This window comes from Pseudopodoces humilis, chromosome 11 (genome assembly GCF_049639895.1).
Source record: "Pseudopodoces humilis isolate 2021_Gansu_Grassland_sample_001 chromosome 11, ASM4963989v1, whole genome shotgun sequence".
Classification (NCBI taxonomy): Eukaryota; Metazoa; Chordata; class Aves; order Passeriformes; family Paridae; genus Pseudopodoces; species Pseudopodoces humilis.
The window spans coordinates 9853817-9872756 of NC_142210.1; the positions used below are offsets into that span (position 1 = coordinate 9853817).

At 40.1% G+C, this 18940-nt stretch overlaps 1 protein-coding gene and 1 long non-coding RNA gene across 7 annotated transcripts in view; one reads left to right on the plus strand and one right to left on the minus strand.

The window, feature by feature from the left end:
- SPHKAP (SPHK1 interactor, AKAP domain containing) overlaps positions 1–15958 on the minus strand; it is a 64233-nt gene extending 48275 nt beyond the window's left edge. For 4 of the 6 annotated variants that reach the window (XM_088061115.1, XM_088061117.1, XM_088061114.1 and 1 more), the window contains exon 1: positions 15743–15958. In XM_088061115.1, the coding sequence (XP_087917241.1) occupies positions 15743–15783 (41 nt within the window). In that variant the 5' untranslated portion in view covers positions 15784–15958. Of the gene's footprint in view, positions 1–4042; positions 4133–15427; positions 15531–15742 lie in introns of those variants that run through there. The other 2 variants (XM_088061116.1, XM_014256210.2) reach the window with 2 other exon arrangements.
- Positions 13555–18131, plus strand: LOC148183598 (uncharacterized). Its single transcript, XR_015773457.1, has 4 exons — positions 13555–13612; positions 14716–14916; positions 16941–17207; positions 17606–18131. It is a non-coding gene; the product is annotated as an uncharacterized LOC148183598 (long non-coding RNA).
- Positions 18132–18940: the final 809 nt, after the last annotated feature.

Below are 18940 nucleotides of genomic sequence, written 5' to 3' on the forward strand. Positions count from 1 at the left end.
AATTAAACAGCACAAATAGAGTATCACAATAAAGCATAGCTGGAAAATGTAGTTGAAGAGTCACATTCTGGAGTATCAACAAATCTGTGCTATCTCTGGACAATATTCCTGCGGGGAGCAGCACATGACATGTCCCATACAGAAGTAAAGCTCTCCTCCAAGTCATGCGGAAAGTTAAATGATCTGTCAAAGCTTCTTAATCCTTTAAAATCTGTGTTCTTTTTAAAATAAGCCCACTTTTCATTTATAAATATAGAAAATCTTGTTAGAAGCACATGATTGAAATAAATATAGAATGTCATTAAATATTTTAAATGAGACTAGACACCCACTCAGACTAAAGTTCAGACAAGAAACCTAAGTGCCCTTGGTATTCCCAAAATTTGGTAAATCTAAATCCTCTTGTCACCCATCCCAGTTCTCAGAGTTGTATTTCACACCCAGTTGATTACTTGGAGCACAGGAAAAATCAGCAACTGTGATTGGACAAGGGACAATGCATTTACAAGTATCTCTAACACTTTCAGAGCATTTTTGTCTTAGCTTCACATTTTGTGTTCTGTAACTGCAGAGCAGAACCTCTATTCTCATGCTGCACTGCAATGAGTTGTGATCAATCCTGAGTTGTGCCAGGGACAGGAACTCTGGACTCCCACTGCTTGCAAACAACTTCAATGGTCAGGGTTTGGTCACTGAAATGCAGAAAAAATTTAACAAAGAAGTGCCAAAATAGGAGAGCTACATTCAGTTTTAGACTCCACAGCCTTTTCCTTATTGAGTTTATGGCTACACAATTTCTAGAAGAAGCACAGAGAAATCCCCCTGGCCACTCCTGCTGGTCAGTCAGGTACATGAGCCCCTCTAGGTGTGACACAAAGGAGATTTGCAGCAATGCATGTCAACTGATGGGAAAATGAGCACCCAGCTGTGCTTCTGCAGGCTGGGAATTCAGCACCACAAATGCGAGTCTTCCATAACTCAGAGAGATGCTGTGAATGAGGTCTTGTATAGAATACCTTTGGGGCACAGGTCTTTCTTCCAACAGAGAACATGGATTTGGCTTTTCAACATCTCTTTTTCAATTATCTCAACTCTCAGTAAGGGCAAAGTTTCCTCTTCTCTTTATCCCATGGGTATCCTTTCTAAGCTTTCATTTTCAACAGGTGTTTTCTCAAGAGACCCTCCTCAGGCCATACAGCTCTGCCACCCTTGCTCTGTATCAAAGGCAGTAATATAAACCTATTTCTCATTAACTCTCCAGGGGAAAAACTATTCTGGCTTTGAAAAGCTTCTGCTCTCATTAGTTCCTCAATAGCAGGAAGCCAAAAGAAACTCTTGCAGAGTTGTAACCAGCTCATCATGAAGCGATAGCTCTGCATTCACATACTACTCATTACTTCACATTTCACAAAGTGCTGAACTTTCAATACATCTGGCACATATCGGAGCCTTTTCACTACAAGATAAAGAAAGCTGTTGGAGGTTTTAGGTCTCAGGTCTCAAGTTTTCTTGGCTCCCTTGTTTAGTATATGATGGATAATGCTGATCTGTGTTCGATGTGCTCATCTGACTCAGAGGTATCACAAAAAGCCACAGGCATAGTAAACAATCTCTGTTAAGGGATGGCTCATTTTAAGTGTTCTTTTGGTGTGAAAGATCCTAATCTAAAATTCAGCTTTTGAAACTGAACTTGGGAGCGTGGACCTAAGGCTTGGTGTTAAGTAGACCATTTTCACTTCAGTATTTACATTAACAGAGAAGTCTCCACATTCATTTGCCACTAGATGCTGTCATACTGATTCATGAATTGTAACTGATAATTTTTTTCCTACAAGCTATATGCACTCACAAAGAATACAAACCAATTTCCTGGAAATTAGAGGACTGTAGTAAATAGCTATGAGGTTTATATATAGTTATGAGATTTATATCACTAACTGTAATAATAACACATCGTGCATTACTGTCCAAAATGCAAACAAATTGCTTCATCTTTCCTGTGTTGAATAATTCAAAAATACTGACCTCGATGACTCAAGACTTAATCAAAAAACCCACAGCTGCTCCTAAAAATAATTATCTCCTTTGCAGATGTGGCAGATGGTACTACATCAACTAAGATGAGGTAATTTAAAGAATTCCCCAGGTTATCACTAAAGAAAATTAATCTTGTGAAACAATATAAAAAACTTCAATTTCCTACCATCTTGAACAAGAATGACCAGCTTCCCAAAACTTGCTGCTCAATAATCATTCCTAAGGAGCAATCTCAATAAATAATGTGACCATTTCACATATATTTTTTGAATCAATCATATTACAGCCTGCTGTTTTTAGTCTTTTCATTATGAGTCCTAATCTTAGCATCTTAGTTGTAGTATTAACAACAAAAAAGAGATGAATCTCGTTTTGAAATAGGAGTATGAGAGAAGTGAAAGCAGAGAAAAATACTTAGCATCTTCTTACTCCTACCTTCCCAAATAAACCTGAAGGCTACTAAGCAACTGAGGAAGGCAGCCAGCTTAATCCAGACCCTAAGCAAGGAGCAGTTTTGAAAGCCATGCAGTGTTCAAACAGCATCTCTTAACTTCAAAGCCTTTTTGAAGTGGACAGACTAGTCATACTCTTTCCTCATGCTACCTTTCAAATTTTACAGTTTTAAAATTTACCTTTGCAAGTAAACAGGTCAGCAAAGTCACTAGGAGCAAAATCTTTAGATGTAACAGTGTCAAAGTTGCTATTCTAATCCACATAAATGGTTTTTATTCAATCTGGACAATGTGTATACTTCAATCAGAGCACAGATGGTTAGCCAAGCAGACACTCTATAAATACCTCAAACAAATGTCTTTCTGATTTTGCTATGGATTTGGAACCCAAGTACAGAATATAATCACTGGCAATATCAGGATTGCATCTTTTAAAGTATTCATAGACTTGTTTCAGTCTCCCTTGGCTGCTATTGGCTTCACTGGAAACAAAAACACTGAGCACTTCATTGTCTGTGCACTCTAACAGGTACAGGATTGGGTTTTACAGATCAGCACACTAAAAAGACTGGAAGTTTAAATGCTTTATATCCAGATTGCTCATTTCATAGTGTCTATTGGGTACTCATGATTTACATTTCATTTTTATCAGTGATACAGTTGCGAAAAGACCAGGTCTTTAGCTACATGCTGATGAAAAACAGATGCAGAGAAAAAACCCATCTGGGGTACACTTCACAATGCCCAAAGAGCCCTGAAAGACCTTTATTCTGCTCCAAATTAAACTAGTAAATAAATCTGTAAGTCTCTGTAAGAAGTAGCAATCATCAGCCTTCTTTCAAATCGTGTTTTTAAAATATTATAAAAGAACAGACAAGTTTTACTGAAGAATAAATGTAAACAAAACTAACTACATTTTTTATTATCTACTAAGAAATATTCCTTCCTTCCTGAGTTAACTGATTGAATTACTAAGGGTAAAACACAAGGCTTTATGTACAAGTCTGACAAACTCCTCCACATTCAATAGCTATGGCAGGATATATTCAGTTCAGAGTGCTGACAATCAAATCAAAGAGCTGGCACTCAGGAGCTGAATGACAGATGATTGGGTTGGTGGGTTTTGATGGTTAACTGTATTTCAGTAATTTACTGACAGAGAGTCAACCCAATATAAACTGGCTTTTGCACACAGCTGATAGGCTTCCTGCCTTTTTCCCACCTATCCATGGATTTGACACAGCTTTAATTCTAGACAGACCTTTGTTATTCTGGTGGAATGGCTACTTACTAAGGAAACCTTCCACAAAGGTTTGGACCTTACTCAGAGGAAACTACAGAAAAGGAGGAACTGTGAGATCTCTTCTGGTGGGAAATGCCCACAACAATTCACAGGAAACAGAAGCTTCTCCTGAGTTCCTGAGGTGGAGGGTGTTTTAGAAGGTACAAAAAGATGACCTGGATCAACAGCAAGGTCTGATGAAGAAGAATTACTAACTTGGAAAAGATTAAGGAACAAACCCTTAAATGCAGGGAAGGCTAAAGGACTTTACCTTACGGAGATGGACTGAAAGACAACTCAGACTGCTTTTCTGCCTCAAAAGCAAGGAGTCTGTACTCAGGTCTGGAGTGCCAGCCAGTGGGAAACTAAGGCTCTGCTGAGGGTTTGACTGCAGAAAAGATAAGAAATCTTGTTAAAGGAAGGATTCTTTGAGCAATTAGTCTGTATACACATAACTTAAGTGAGCAGTGCGGATTGGGAAGATGATTTTAGAGAGATACAGGCACAGGTATCACAAAAACAGCAGATTAAGGCAGTTTCCTTTCCTCTACAATAAAGCAATAGAATTGCTACAGTTTAAGCCTACTAAGTCAGCAAAATCAACATAAAATCTGAAATATTCATAAAAAGATATCCCACAAAAAATTCCTTATTCACTTAGCATATGTAGGTGTACTGCACAATATTATTGGTCCTTGTGCTGTGGGAAGGAGGACAAAAGAGGAAATAATTGTTTTTCCATTCTAGAAAAATGTTCATGACTGTGTATTTAATAAAAAAAAAATATTATTTCTACATTTTTGATGGCAATCCCTATTCTTAATATAGGATATGTAGTTAATGCAGCACAATTTAATAGTCCAAATGCATGATGTTATCTGACCCTCCTTTAAAAAGAATGGAAAAAACATTGTGACACAGCTGAAAACTGGTGAAATTTGTCCAATTTAAATACATAACAAATGTGCACACAGCTCCCACAGATTTCAACTAGAAATAGAAATTCTCAGCACTTTTCAGGATGAAAGCAAAGACACTGAAAATTAGGCTTTCATGCCATAAACCACTGGGTAATTTTTCACAGCCTGCTTTATATGTTTCTTGTATCTAACAAACAACTTGTGTTCACTGCCTGCTCTTCTCATCCTTCTGCTGTGCACAAACTGTCAGCTGGGCATTTCAGGACAATCAGTGCAACATGACACAGGAAGACACCAGTGTTTTTATGTGGAGGATGTATATCTTGCCTTAACTCATTCATTAAGTATTTTTGGCATCCTATTTATATTATATAGCCAAACATAGATTGAGGAGTCAAGCTCCTCAATCAGCTTTTGTCATCAACATATGTGATTCTCATTCGGAGCATCAGAGCAAAAACAGTCAAACACTGATAAAACAAGCCATAAAGCACAGCACATGCAAACAAGTATTTCACTATCTGACAATTTTTTTAAAATGCCATTCTCTAAAGATCTCAATTTTAATTTATAAAAGCTTTTCAGTGATTATATTCAAGACAGATATTGAATATTTCTGAAGGGAAGAGTAATGTGACAAAGATGTTAATAACTTAGAAGTAAATGCATATGTCATGATTTTGTTTGAATAGAAAATGTGTGTAGCTAATCAAAACTTGCTAGCTGTTCGTGTGTTTTTCCTTTTTAGATTGATTACAAATCAAATAGACTGTACAAGCATAATTGAAATGTGGTAGGCAGTCAAGATTATGTGCGTGATCAGAAGGTGAACATCACTTTCATCTTTTGAATGGCATTTTCCTAATGTTCAGAAGACTTTCTGAAATTCTTTTTACCACCTCTCCACAGAAATAATAAATCTACCTTTGGAATTATAAGATTAAGAAAGGGGGTCCTATCTGTACCTAAATACAGATATTTAAGATAGGAGTTTGGGAATTTCCCACAGTTGCAGCATCACTTTCAGCTACTTCTGAAAACATAAAGGGCAAAACTGTTAGTGAAAATGGACTACTGGTACTGGAAAACCAGATTTTTCAATACAGAACTTGAATGATGGAACAGCTTGAGGTCATGGAAAAAGAAAAGTATGCGTATGACAAGCCAAATGGTTATAGTATCATGATGTACAGTGTTCTTTATTACAAATCATGAGAATTGACTTCAGTATAGTGAAGATGCACCTTTCCATATCACAGAAGTTAATGTCTCTGAATATTGTAGGAAATTGTAACATCGTTTCCACAGCTGGAAAATGAAGGCAATTTGTAGCCTATTGTAATTAGTTCTATTGGTCAGGTACCTATGCCAACATATCCATACATTAAAAAAATAACTGGTCAAAATTACACTATATAGTTGTGATATTGGTCCCTACTAAACTCAATTTGTTTATGGCAAATATTTTATCTTAACAGTATCTAAACTACTTTCAAAAGTACCTATCCAGCAAGTATATTATTTCTAGTGAACATATATATTTCTTCAACTTCATTCTGTTTCCCAGCCCTTTCAATTTGCAAGAAAGACAAGTTGTTATAGATTCCTACTAAACTTTCCAAAACATTGTCTAGGATTATAGTAGAGTTCAGAAAGCAATATGTTTTTACCTTGACTAATGATATTATAAAAGTAGAACAACAGTCTCAAAACAAGTGTTTTCATCTGAAATATTAACAGAAATTTCCTATTCTCTTTAGTTCAGTATTGTTTTAATGACCACCTGCAGTTACATTTGTAAACTATCTAGTTAAAATGTCAGGGTACATTCTGCTTATTTTAATGCCAAAGAATACACTTTGTCATGGTTTATTCACAAAAATTCTTATTTTAACATATTTTACATACCTGAAATACTCTTGAACAATTCTGATTTGCTACCAATATCCTAAAGAAACACAAACCTTATAAATTTTGATGCTGTGAATATGTCAATGAGTACAATCTGTGATTAGATAGGAAAAAAATCAAAAACCTCATTTTCTTAAAAGTATGTTATTTTAAAAATGCATGATAACATTGTGAGAGATGTGAACAAAATGAAGCTGCCTCTAATCAACTTGGCTTTTAATATGACAAAACATGCTTTGTGTCATTCTGTGAAGATACTGCAAACATTGTATTTGGTTTAACTTCAATTTGTGAAACTTTCTTTCCCAAGGACTGTAATGTGATTAATGGGATTGAGTGGTAGGTGAACATTCACAACTTTTTCTTGACTTATACCATCTTAAAAAGGCATGAGATATCAGCCCAAGAACTATGATTGAGCTTTTTTGGCAAGATGAATGCTTCTTTCTACTCTCTAAAATCTACAGCCTTTCGTACCCTATACAATGAACATGGGACATGATCTCTAGGCGTCTAACACTGAATCAGGTCAATGTGTTATTAATTTAATTAATTCCTTGGTGGCACGATGTAGATAAACTGCCACTGCTCACAATGAACTTCAGAATTATCATGAAACTGTTGTGATATTTGGGCTTGACATGGTTAACTTGTTCCCACTGGGATGCACAAGGTCCAGCAGGACCATCTGCACCATGAACCGAGCTCAGGTTAAGCTCTCAGACAACTTTATCACTGCCTGCAGCGTGATTCTGTGAGCACTTGCCAAATGAGTATTCCTAGTCTTACACCTAATGAAAAAACAATTATAAACCAGCTCTTCCTATTAACTTCATTAAGAGTAGAGGTTGCCACTTGTTTCATGCCTTGAATTCAGGTTTCACCAAATTCCTATTGTTTCATTAGTGGGGGTCACTGTAACAATTGCAGCTACAGAAAGACACAAGTAACACAGAAGTCTGGTTCTGTGTATGCAAAAGCAACCCATGCAAAGTAAACCCATCCCTACAGCCTCTTTTTTTATTTCATTATTGGACTTGGACTAGTATTTGTATTTATATTACTTGTTTGTGGTCTGTCACTATTTATTTCAGTAGTTAATAGTTTTTCTTATACGTGATGCCTTAAAAGCCTTGCTTTCTGAATCAGAAAATCACCTGCTGCACTCAACAAATACGTACTTACCTATGAATTCATTTTTCTTGTGTGAAGTAAAAATCTGCTACTGTTGCTAGTACCAAAAGACACCTCTCTCTTGTAGTCATATACACTGTTCCATAATACACAGATTTCCAATATCTTAGAAGTATGGGTACATTTGTAAAAGTACCAAAACTCTGTGTTTGGTTAGCTATACTAACACTTAAATTACATCATGCAAACACTGTTACAGGTCATATATGCTGCCTTTGGGAATGTGGATAATGTGACCATTGGATTTCACTGGATTTATTGCATGTATTGAAGGTCTTGGCAGACACAATGTGATCATACCACTAAACTCCCTAAGAGCTGTGCTGTTACTGCTGTATTTTTAAATATCTGAGAAGCAATTCTTTTTATTCCAGTTGAGGGGAAGGCCTTATTCTGGAGTTTATGTGAGGAAAAAGGGTTTTCATTTCAACACTACAGCATGCAAATCTTTTCCTTTTAAAAACAAATGACCTGTTCATTTTTCTTAGATGTCTACAATGGTAATACACATTTTTTACTAAGAAGGAGGACATTGCCCTGACAACATAGAAGAGGAACAATCTATAAGTATGTTGTTAAAACATTACCCTGCTGATTTGATCTCTTCCCTTTTCAAATTGAAATAGCACAGATGGTTATAAATGTGTGTTAGGGGAAATGGATTTGGATCTAATTTAAAGACAGTTCTGAAAACTAAGAGACACCATTTCTCCCTTTAATATTCTGAAGAGCACTGCATGTAATGAACAGTTCCACTGCTGACAGAATGCCTGTATATGAAATTCTGGTAACTATGCAATCTCACAGGGACTACATGAGGACCACACATGTTTTTCATACTGAAAGAAAACACAGGTCCTATGGAACTCTGTGCATCTTTCTGTTTAAAAAGTTTTTACTACACCACGACAATGTATTTGTTCAATCAGTTTCAGTTTCCCAGCAATTCATGTAATTGATCAAAACTTTTCCAGAAAACAAAAATCTTCCACAACACTTGGATGATAGTTATTGCAAGTGCATGGAGCCAGCTCAGGATAATGCACGAAGGGCAAGTTCCAGTCTTAAAAGTGACTGCTCAGGGTTATACAGGACTTGTTGACAACTTCTGAATTTCACTAGCGGTGAAATATGTACTCCAGCATCAAGTTCTGTGTTAGCAGTTTTAGAAAAGAACTTTTTCTTTCAGTTATAAATGAAATTTAATCAAGACTTACAAATGGAACTTTCTTACACAGCACTCAAGAATAATTAGATATAAAAGAAACTGTGATGCCGCAACCAAGAGGAAACATAACTTTGATAAAAACCACCTACCTATTGTGTGTCATGGGTACTTGAGGTAGCCAGATATTTAATAATAACCAGGCAAGGCTTGAAGTGAAAAAAATTACCGAGGGAAACTAAAGAGATTAATGACAACAATCCAAAGGTTGACAAGACTGAAAAAAGAAGTCTTAAAATTCATTCTGCACAGCAAATAAATTCCAGATATCGTAGTATTAATCTGCACATGCACAGTTCTGGTTAAAAGAAAACCAGAAATATGCAGTATGTATTTTTTTCTCTCTGTTTCAGTGAAGAAGGTGGAAGGGAAGCTGTGGAGGGAAGCTATGGAGTGTGAAGCACTATTGAATCCACCGATAAGGAAAAAGATTGCTAAAAAATTGGGAAACAAGCCCCACAAATTTCTAACACAGATCCTGAGAGATTTGAAATTTTTCAAAGTGCATCATTCCTGTGAGTGCCAGGCAGCCTTCTCCTTCCTGCTTCTCCCCAGAACACAGACAAGAGCCTGTACAACACACCAGGAGAAGACGAGCTGCTGGTGCATTTTATCCAGTGAGTCAGTAATTAAAGCTATTGTTTTGATGTGGAAGTTTAATTAATTTTCCTTCTTCTGAGAAAAAAACTAAAGCTGCCTGCTGCACTTCTGAGTAAATGCTCAAAACTACATGGCTATTAGTGCCTGCATTCCTGGTCTTTCATGCTGAAGCTGCTTCTTCAATGAAGTAAGTCAATAAATACTGTGTCTGAGAGCAGGTGCAGTGAGTGTAATACAGAGTGGGGAGCCTCGAGGGACCACTGCTGGGATCCTGCCATCCCAGGTTGGTATCCTCAGAGGAGGGAGCTCTCTCAGCCTCCCTCACCCTGCTCCTGCTCATCAGCACCTCTAGCACACCTCACTGCTGTCTGCATATGTGAATATCTGGCTGTTCAGGTGCCAATCATGGCTTAAAATGCTGTTCTTTAGAGGGTGTTCTTACACTCAGGTTTAGGGAAGGATAGCTGCATGAGGAGTGACCAGGGTTCATATCCACAGTGCAGATAAAGGTTCCCATGAGTCTATGCCTCCCTCCCCCAATGCCTTCTCAGGTAGTAGCTGAGCCAACCACATGTAACAAGAAAGAGTAAAGTGATTAATGTAGGGCTGAGGAAGGAGATGACAAAACCCTGATGAATTAGTAAGTGTGCCTACAAAGATTACTGGGAGGAGGTCATAACCTAAATCATATACAAAATGAGGAGCACAGCAACAGATTATGGATGTTCCAAATTATCACTGATAGTTGTTAGTTTTTCTCAAATCTGTCTGGAGAAGGTGAGGACTGAATGAAGGAGAAGGGGTGGTATGCATAGGCAGACTGTGAACAGAGTGACTGACACCAATGGAACTATTGCAGTCACAAAGGGGAGAAGGGATGCACGGGATTAAAGCCAGAGCTGAAAGAGGAGATTAATGGATATTTTCAGGAAAACAGTGAGAAATTCATACGGGAGGCTAGGTTGGGCAGGATTAAAAAATTCAAAACAGATGGGATTGGTTAAGTAAGGAAAAAGTGGAGATGCCAAGCCTGGACATAAGCAGTATGGTTTTGTCACTGTAGTGTGCAAGTTGGTTAGTGAAACAAAGCATGGAAATTCTATAGTTAACTTTACCACTTCTACAAGTGTCCCTTCTCCCTTTGCCCACAGTCACAGTCCTCAAGGGATCAGATTCCTCATGCACAGACATGACCTTTGACAATTTATGTTCCTTCTGGTTTTAGCTGATTTTTTTTCTCACTTCACCTCACTGAAGGAAAGCATCTCTGAGAATTTTGTCTATGTTTAACAACACAGGTTAGCCAGCTTAGTGAACTGCTTAAAGTAATTGCCCATGAAAACAGGGAACAGCATGTCATTTCACGAATTCCCACCACCTGAGACTCAAACTATCATTAGAAGAAGTTAGTGAATATTGAAACTTACCAGATAGTTTTTCTGGCTGCTCCACCCCTAATATCTGGTAAATTCATCTGCTAATTTGCAAATAAAAAGCATACCCAGCAAGTATTAAACTGATTCCTCTGGTTGGGCTGCAGTACTGGTTCTTCATGAGTACAGAAAAATAAATTTCATCCTCATATGTGATGCCAGCTGCTGCTCTAATGAATGTAGTTTCCTGATAATGGGAGTTCTGACATTACTCACTTGTTCAGGGGATTTGTTTGCTCTCCTTCATTTAAATAAGATTTGTAATACATTTGGTTTTCCTTTACTCATAGAGGTGGAAAAATATGGAGAACAGACCTGTAAGATGTGGTCTATGTGGTCAGCCCAAACAAACACCACCTATTGCTCCTCTTCACTTATTTCACTCATCACTGGTAACTTTTCAGAATAATTTTTTATTATTTATTTCTGTTTATGTGTTGCTTTTCTGTTTATTTTTGTTGGCATTCTCTTTAATGATTTATTCAAATTGTTATCTGTAGATTAGTCCCATGGCGATTGTGGAGTCTTTGCCTGCAATCTTGTCTCCTTAAAGGATCAAAGTTTTATTCCACTCATTCCTAAAAGCATCTTAGTTCAAATCTGTTTTCTCTGCTATACAAGATCCAGGCTGCTTTGCTGGAGCACAAGAGCAGCTGTCAGCTCTGTCTGTGACAGTGTTATGGTGTATGTTCCAGTGGCACTGAGTGTGTGCCACATGCCCGCTGCCTGTAAGGAGCTCTGATACAACCACAGCTTTTGGATCTCTTCTCAGCTTTAAATAACTTACCTCTTTTTATCTGTGGTCAGCCCTAGCATGTTCATCAAATGTAAACAGTGCTTGGTTTCCGTCAGGATCCTGTGAAACCAGAGAGGCTTTTCCTAGCCATTCTTTGCGCACTATGTGCCACACCAGATACTTCTGAGATGACCAACAAAAACAACCATTTTGTGTTGGTGATACAACACTTTTTTTTATTACATGCAGAGCAAGTTCTCAGAAATAGCCTGACTTTCTTTGGGCTTATCTTTTCACTTTTTAAAATGTAAAACTTGCTCCTTTTCATCTCTGTTGAGTGTAGAGGCATCTTAATTTTTCCGAATTACTGCTCATTCTAATGTTGCTTCTAAGCTCCACTGCTGTTTACAATTCTGAACTGAAGAACACTTTTAATTCCTCCATTTCTTTCTAGTATTTACACGAAAGGTGTGTTACAACAGGTGCCAGTCCAAAAGATATTTTGGAAGACTTATTTGGCAACCAATATTTTTTTCAGATACATGATTGGCCAAAAACTGTGTATGTTTATAGGTTTGGTTTCATAAGCTTGAGCAGAGAAACTGCAGTTTTACTGAAGGGGGTGGTTATATGTCCTTAAGCAGCTGTGCAGCAGCATCCCAGACAGTCACCAACACAGGGGCCAGAAACAAGGAAGTTCCTGCCTCATATGTAAAAATTCAAGCATTTTTCTTCCTGTCTATCACCTGATGAGGCAAAGTGCAAGCTGGTATATTTAAGATTTTAATATGGGGATATTTCTCCTCCATAAAAAACCCTACCAAACCAAAGCCAACCTCCCCAAACAAAAAACCCAAACAATAAATCCTTATAGATCACATTTCCAGCTCCCGAAATGCAACATGCATCCAATGTCTTTTAGCTGCTTGAAGGAAAAGTGGCAACTACCAGTTCTGTGCTGTTCATCTGGCCCCCAGGCTGTATTCACTGCAAGAAGCTGCTGCTGGAAATGCTAAATTACCAGTGGAAGCCTGAAGTCCAATTGCCTGCTCTGCGGTGACTGCTGGCATTGTAACCCAGGGCTTACGGTTTTGCCTTCAGCTGTGGAAGCCAAAGGAAAGGAAGGTACTGAGCAGGAATTGATGTGCACCCTGAGTTTTTGCTGAACTCTGGGAGTGACAGTGATGTGTGGTAGTCAGGAAGTGGGGCAGAGCTGTGGCCTTGACTTAGGAACGTGTGTAGGTATAATATATCTAATTACTAATATAAGGCATAAACAACCACAGAAACAGGTTAATGCCTGAAGTGATTCTGTAAGGAAAATGAAAAATACCTTTATAACAGTTTAATGTTGAAAACTTTCTTTGGTGAGGTCAGTCAAGCTAACTCCTAAATGCTAACATTCAACGTTTGTATTTCTCAACAGCTGCTGTAACTACATCTCAATTAAAAGTTGCCTAAATATTGTATGGTGGGCATAACAAGCTGAAGGTGTATGATGACAAGTTATCTGTCCCATGGCTTCCCAGATGTGCTTTTTTTTTCACAAGGTCTCTTGCTGAAGACAGGAATGACCTGAATAAGGTATCTGCTGTTCTGGTCACCCTTCCTGGAGTCCTGTGGTTCTTACTGACAGACAGAAAACTTACAATTAAAGCTTCAGCAAAGAAAGTGTTACCTTGATTACCAAATAACAAGCAGCTGTCAACAGTGGGCCTCAGGAGATAAAAGAGATGAAAGAGAGAACAGTAGCTCTTGGCATAGGGAAGTCTGACCTGCATAAGCTCTTGGAAGAGAATCACTATTCAGGAAGATGAAAGAGGTACCTTGCTCACATGCCTTGGCCTTGCTACAGAAATAGGCAATTTTATCTGGGTTAATAGGCCTATAGCAGAGGTGCAGAGATGACCAGATGGCAGAGCTCTGGACTGGAGTAGGACTGGTTTCCTACCAGTTTCTAAAAACAGTGATGAAAAGCTTAGCAACAATCATGGAGTTGGAAGATGGCTGTAGGCTTATGAGGAGGTAAATTTGTAACAATGAGAACAAGACCATAGGCAAAGAAAGCAGCAGCCTGTCCAATTCTTGATACCTTTAAGACTGTCTTGTTGGAATATGTGTTTATCTTGGGGTTAAAATTGCATTCTACACAATTTTTGTAGAGTGTGAAATACAAGATGCCATATCAGACAATCTAAAAGTCTCTCTTGCCTTAAAATCTGCCACCCTCTCTCTTTCAGACTGTGACTTCCTGCAAAATACTAAAATTATCTTCGTTATTATTATATATATATATATATATAAAGTTATCTCTTTGTTATTCATAGTGTAAAAAATGCATTAAAAATTACTCACAATGATTAACAACAAAAAAAAGCTAGATCCTTTTTATTTCACTCTGAAATACCGAGGGAAAAATTGGGAAGGACTATTTCTAGATCAGGCAATTCAGATCAAAGTGCAAAAGCATTATTAAGCTTTGGTCAGTTAATATTTATTGATATGAAACACTATTCAGTCCAGTCTCTCTAAGGGATTGCTTTAAAGCTTTTTGTTTCCTTCTAGTAAATAGAAGCAATTTCTCTTCAAAGTAATTATCAGCCACTCAGGTGTCATTGTTCCTCCCTCCGACAAGTAGTTCCTCTTGTGTGTTTAGGTAGTTATACATCGTTTAGCCAGCTTTCTTATAAGGCTGTGCGTTCTCCAAACTTTATTTTCACAGGTTTTTTACGACTCACTTAGACATTGCACTGGGAGCAACTAAACCAAAATGAACTGTAATAATTGACAACATAATGCTTTTTATCTATGATAGTCTTAAATGGTACAATTTCTATAATACTTCTGTCTGCCTGCTACTATCAAAATGTAATTTACTTGTGATTGTTGAAAATTATGCTTAACCACATCTTGCATCTCCGGTAGGCTCCTGCTATCCGTGCATCCATTTCCGTCTTGCAGGAAGTTTTGCGCTAATCGGTTCTTCATGACCGCTATTACTGCGCGTTTGGTGGAGCCAGGATAACAGAACTACAGCGATTTTTAGGTTTTTCTTTGATCGTGAAACAATCTGATTTACGCGGTAGCGGGCACGCGTCGAAGTGATTTAAGCACAACATCCTAAAGGTATCATTAAGCACTAATTAACTTACCGACTCTCTCGAGACGCTACGGCATGAAAACCAGCTGTCAGAACCAATTTAGATGACAATGTCTATTTTTTCTTTCTATTGAAAGCAAAGCCCTCTAATTCCCGCTTCAGGCGTAGGGGCAAAGCCGCGGCGGGTGACCGACCACCCCCTGGCAGGTGCAGCGCGCCTCCCGCCCTTCCGCAGCCACACGCGAATTCCCGGAGCCCCTCCGCGCCCGGCAGCGGCTCCGCTCCGCCGCTCCCCCGCGGGCACCGCAGAGCCCAAGCGCGGCTCCTCCGTGACCGTTCTCAGGCCGGAGACCCCTGCCCAACCCGCGGGCTCCCGCGCCGTGGAGAGCCCGTGCGGGGTGCTCGGCACGGTGCGGGGCCCCGCGGGCGCCCGGCGCCGATACTCACCCGGAGGCACCGGCGGCTCCGCGGCCGCCCTCACGCGGCGCGGCCCGGAGCGCGCAGGCGGCGGCGCGCGGGGAGGGGCGCGGGCCCTACCTGGGGGCGGCGGGCGGGGGGCGCCCGGCCATGGCGGCGGCGAAGGCAACGGGACCCTCCGCTCCGGCCGTGTCGGGGCAGCGACGGCGCGTCCCCGGCGCTGCGGCGCCTCCCGGCCCTGCCCTCCGCCTCACTCCTCCCCCGCCCGCCCCGCCGCCTCCCCCGGCCCTCCCTCGCGGCCGGGCCCCGCGGGGCCCTGCGCTCCCCCGGGCGGTGCGGGGCTGCGGCGGGGCCGAGCGCGGCAGCTCGGGCACAGCGAGCCCCGGCCGGCTCCGTCCCCCCGCAGGGCAGCGCCGTGCCCGGCACGCCTCGCACCTGCGAACCGCTGCCTGGCAGCCGGGGCCCGGCCGGGACATGCGGGAGGCGGCAGCCGGTCGGGAGCTGTTCGCCGGAGCGGTGGAGGTAGCGGCTGCAGGAGTTCAGGACGGCTGCAGAAGTTGCTGGCGTAGTGCTCTGGCTGCAGTGTGGGAGCAGGGACGTGACAGCGAGTTGCTCGTTGACTCCAGAGAGAAACGGGCGATCCTTGCTGAGTCCTCGTTACGAATGTCATGATGTTCCTGGAGCCTCAGCCCCGTAAACCATGTGATTTAAATGACGGGGATTTCTTTCTGGCTGTCTCAGATGTGACGCTCAAGCATTTAGAGAAGGAGCCTAGAGTTAACTACAACTTACGTCTTGTTTTGAGCTCATTTAGTCTATTTTATTTGGTAGCTTTCAGCAAACTTTTCCTGGTTTGTTTTTTCTTTTCAGGAAAATACCGAGTTCGTTTAGGCTTGGCTTTATCATGTTTGTAGAACCATGTCAGAGAATCTGTGCAGTGCAAATGTTTAGAATTGGTCTCTAGTCATTAAAAACACTTGAATCACAAGTGGTGGATGCACGGTGCAAACACTGTTTTGAACCCAGAGCCTTCTGGGTTCAGCAGGAGTCCTTTTGACTCGGGTGTGAAATTTGGAGGGCTGGAAACAACTTGTATTGCCTTGTAGTTGCTGGCAAGATTCCACTAACGCTGAGATTTGTTTTCAGTAAGTTTAGTCTTAAGGTCGAAGCCCAAGATCTGACCTGTCCAGTTAGATGATGAGTATTATGCTTCTGTTATTTACATAGCAAACATTGCTCAAAAGAATTCGGCAGTAAAACCATGGCAAGAACTTATATAAACCTACAAATGCCTCTGAAAGTTTAACTCATGTATGGTGAGCCCTGCTCTTTAGTCAGTGCTCTGTTCAGAGATTTGTTGAGTGAATTCAAAGACAAAGAGGAAGAGCAGGGGGCAAGGGCAGTAATTCCATGCTTAGACCACATTTTATTATCTTTTTTCTGTAATAAAGATTCAGTGTTTCTCTTCTTTAAGTACATGATTCCTTTGCCTTTTCTACACCTTGCTATTCCCTTTAGTTGGCACATCATTATGAAATCGTGAAGTTTAGTGAGTTTTGGAAAGGCCTGGGGCATATGGAGAGAATTATTTTATATATTAAATCAGGTTTTACTTCTCTGTTCCAATTTACAGTGCGGAAATTTCTTAACCGACTTTGGCCAGAGGCACAGCATCATTTCACTACTGAATCAACACTTTTTGTTGTCAAGAAAGGCTACCTGAAACCTGAAGGGTTTTTTCTTTGTGACTTCCATATAACCAAGAGGAAGAAGTTTCATCTTAATTTTTGAATATTTCAAGATTTTTTGCTAAAGATATGGATTACACCTTCTGTCAACATGTGAAGTGACATAAGAGACAGAAAAGCTAACAGCTATGTCATGGTCACTGAAGTTAAAGGTGAATCAAAGCAAAGGGAAGTATTGGGTTTTAAATGTAAAGTGGAGAAGCTGAGGAAATAGAGACACAACAGCCTAGCAGCGGGGTTGGACTAGATGGTGTCCAGAGGTCTCTTAGCCCCTGATTTCTGTGGTACTACCTAGGTGCCCCTTAGACTGCATTTAGGCCACTGATTAAAGCCAGTAAAGGTTTATTTGCTTTGCAGATATGGTTTTCAAATTTGTATGTCTGGGTTTGCAGAATAGCTTCTTCAGTATTGTTAAAATGTCTTGCTTCTCTTGTGAAAGGGAAGGACAGACAGAGCTTCAGTTGGGGGCTGAGAAGGGAAATGACCATTTTCTCTTAGTGACGTTGTCACTCCAGAATTTCATAACAGGTTTTCTACTCTCTAATTTCAGATTTTTTGCTCTTGTGATTTGATAAAGGGGAAGAGCTCTGAGACAGAAAAAAATAGGTGAGGCTTTTCCCTCATTAGGGGTGGGGGCTGTATGTTGCTTTGTTTGATTTTTGTTCCCTGATGTGATAATTCTCTGAACCCTTGTTTTTCCATCATAAACACTGCCATTCATTGGTCCCTCACTCCAACAGACAGCACTGACATTACCAATGTACTGGTTCTTTATTTGATTTTTATCATATCCTTGTAGCTGATGTGAAGCCCTCTGATTCTCCCCACATAATTTGATTTCTTCTCTTTTTTGTTTTTGCATTAATAAATCTTTATTTTCTGTTTCTGTCATCCTGCAAAACCTCCATAAGCCTGTTGAACAGGCATGCCCTCTTCTATTGCTTCTTCTCACTATTTCAGAGCCTTTTGAGCCAGCCATTACAACTTCCTCACAATCTACCAGAATTGTAATTTTCTCAGGTAGCCAGCAGCCTTCTTCCCTGCGAGGCCATAGTCCTTATTTCTGAGGGATTTAACCAAGCACTACTTTGTGCCTTTGTTCTTATTCCTTGACAACGTTGGCACATAGCCTTAAAAAAACCTTTTATTTTTCCTGGAATCCAACTTGACAGAAGAGAACTGATTACTGTCACACATTGACTTGTTTCAAAGCTGTCACTAGGAGTGTATTTTTCTCTCAGCTTTTAGATATGAATTGGCAACAGGAAGAGAATACTGTGGCATTTTAGTTAGCTGTCTTTTATGTGTCAGCCTAGGACACTGTTCCCATACTGGATGACAGAAAGTTATGGCTAGAGACTGCAATATTCTTATGTTTTAAGGGTACAGACTATTCCAGTTGTTAAGATTTTGCTGATTTCAGCTTCTATAATAACCCAAAGGGCTGCTTAAAAATAATTAGTCAGCCCTTCTGTTGGGAAAAGCAGAAAAAGCTGCTGCAGAGCTGTTAGTTTGAACTGACAGGAACTGAAACAATAGCACCAAACCAAGCTGACTGTCTCCTAAGAAAATATGTCAGTCATTCCTGAAAATCAGAGGGAGCCAAACTTGCACTAGGACTTTGATTAGACTTCAGCCATTCTTTGAGATATTCCAAACCCCATCTGGACATAGTCCTGCACAACCTGCTCTGAGCTGTGGGGTTGAACTAAGTGCTCTCAAGGAATCTCTTTCAATCCAGAAGATTCTGTGCTTCAGATTTGAAGTTTTGTTCACTTGCAGTGAAAAACTCTTCCCAAAAACTGTGCTTATGCATGACTTGGTTTCTCTCAGGAACTCTACAAATCTGTACTGACCTTGTAAGTAGATGGTGTTTTCAGGAATG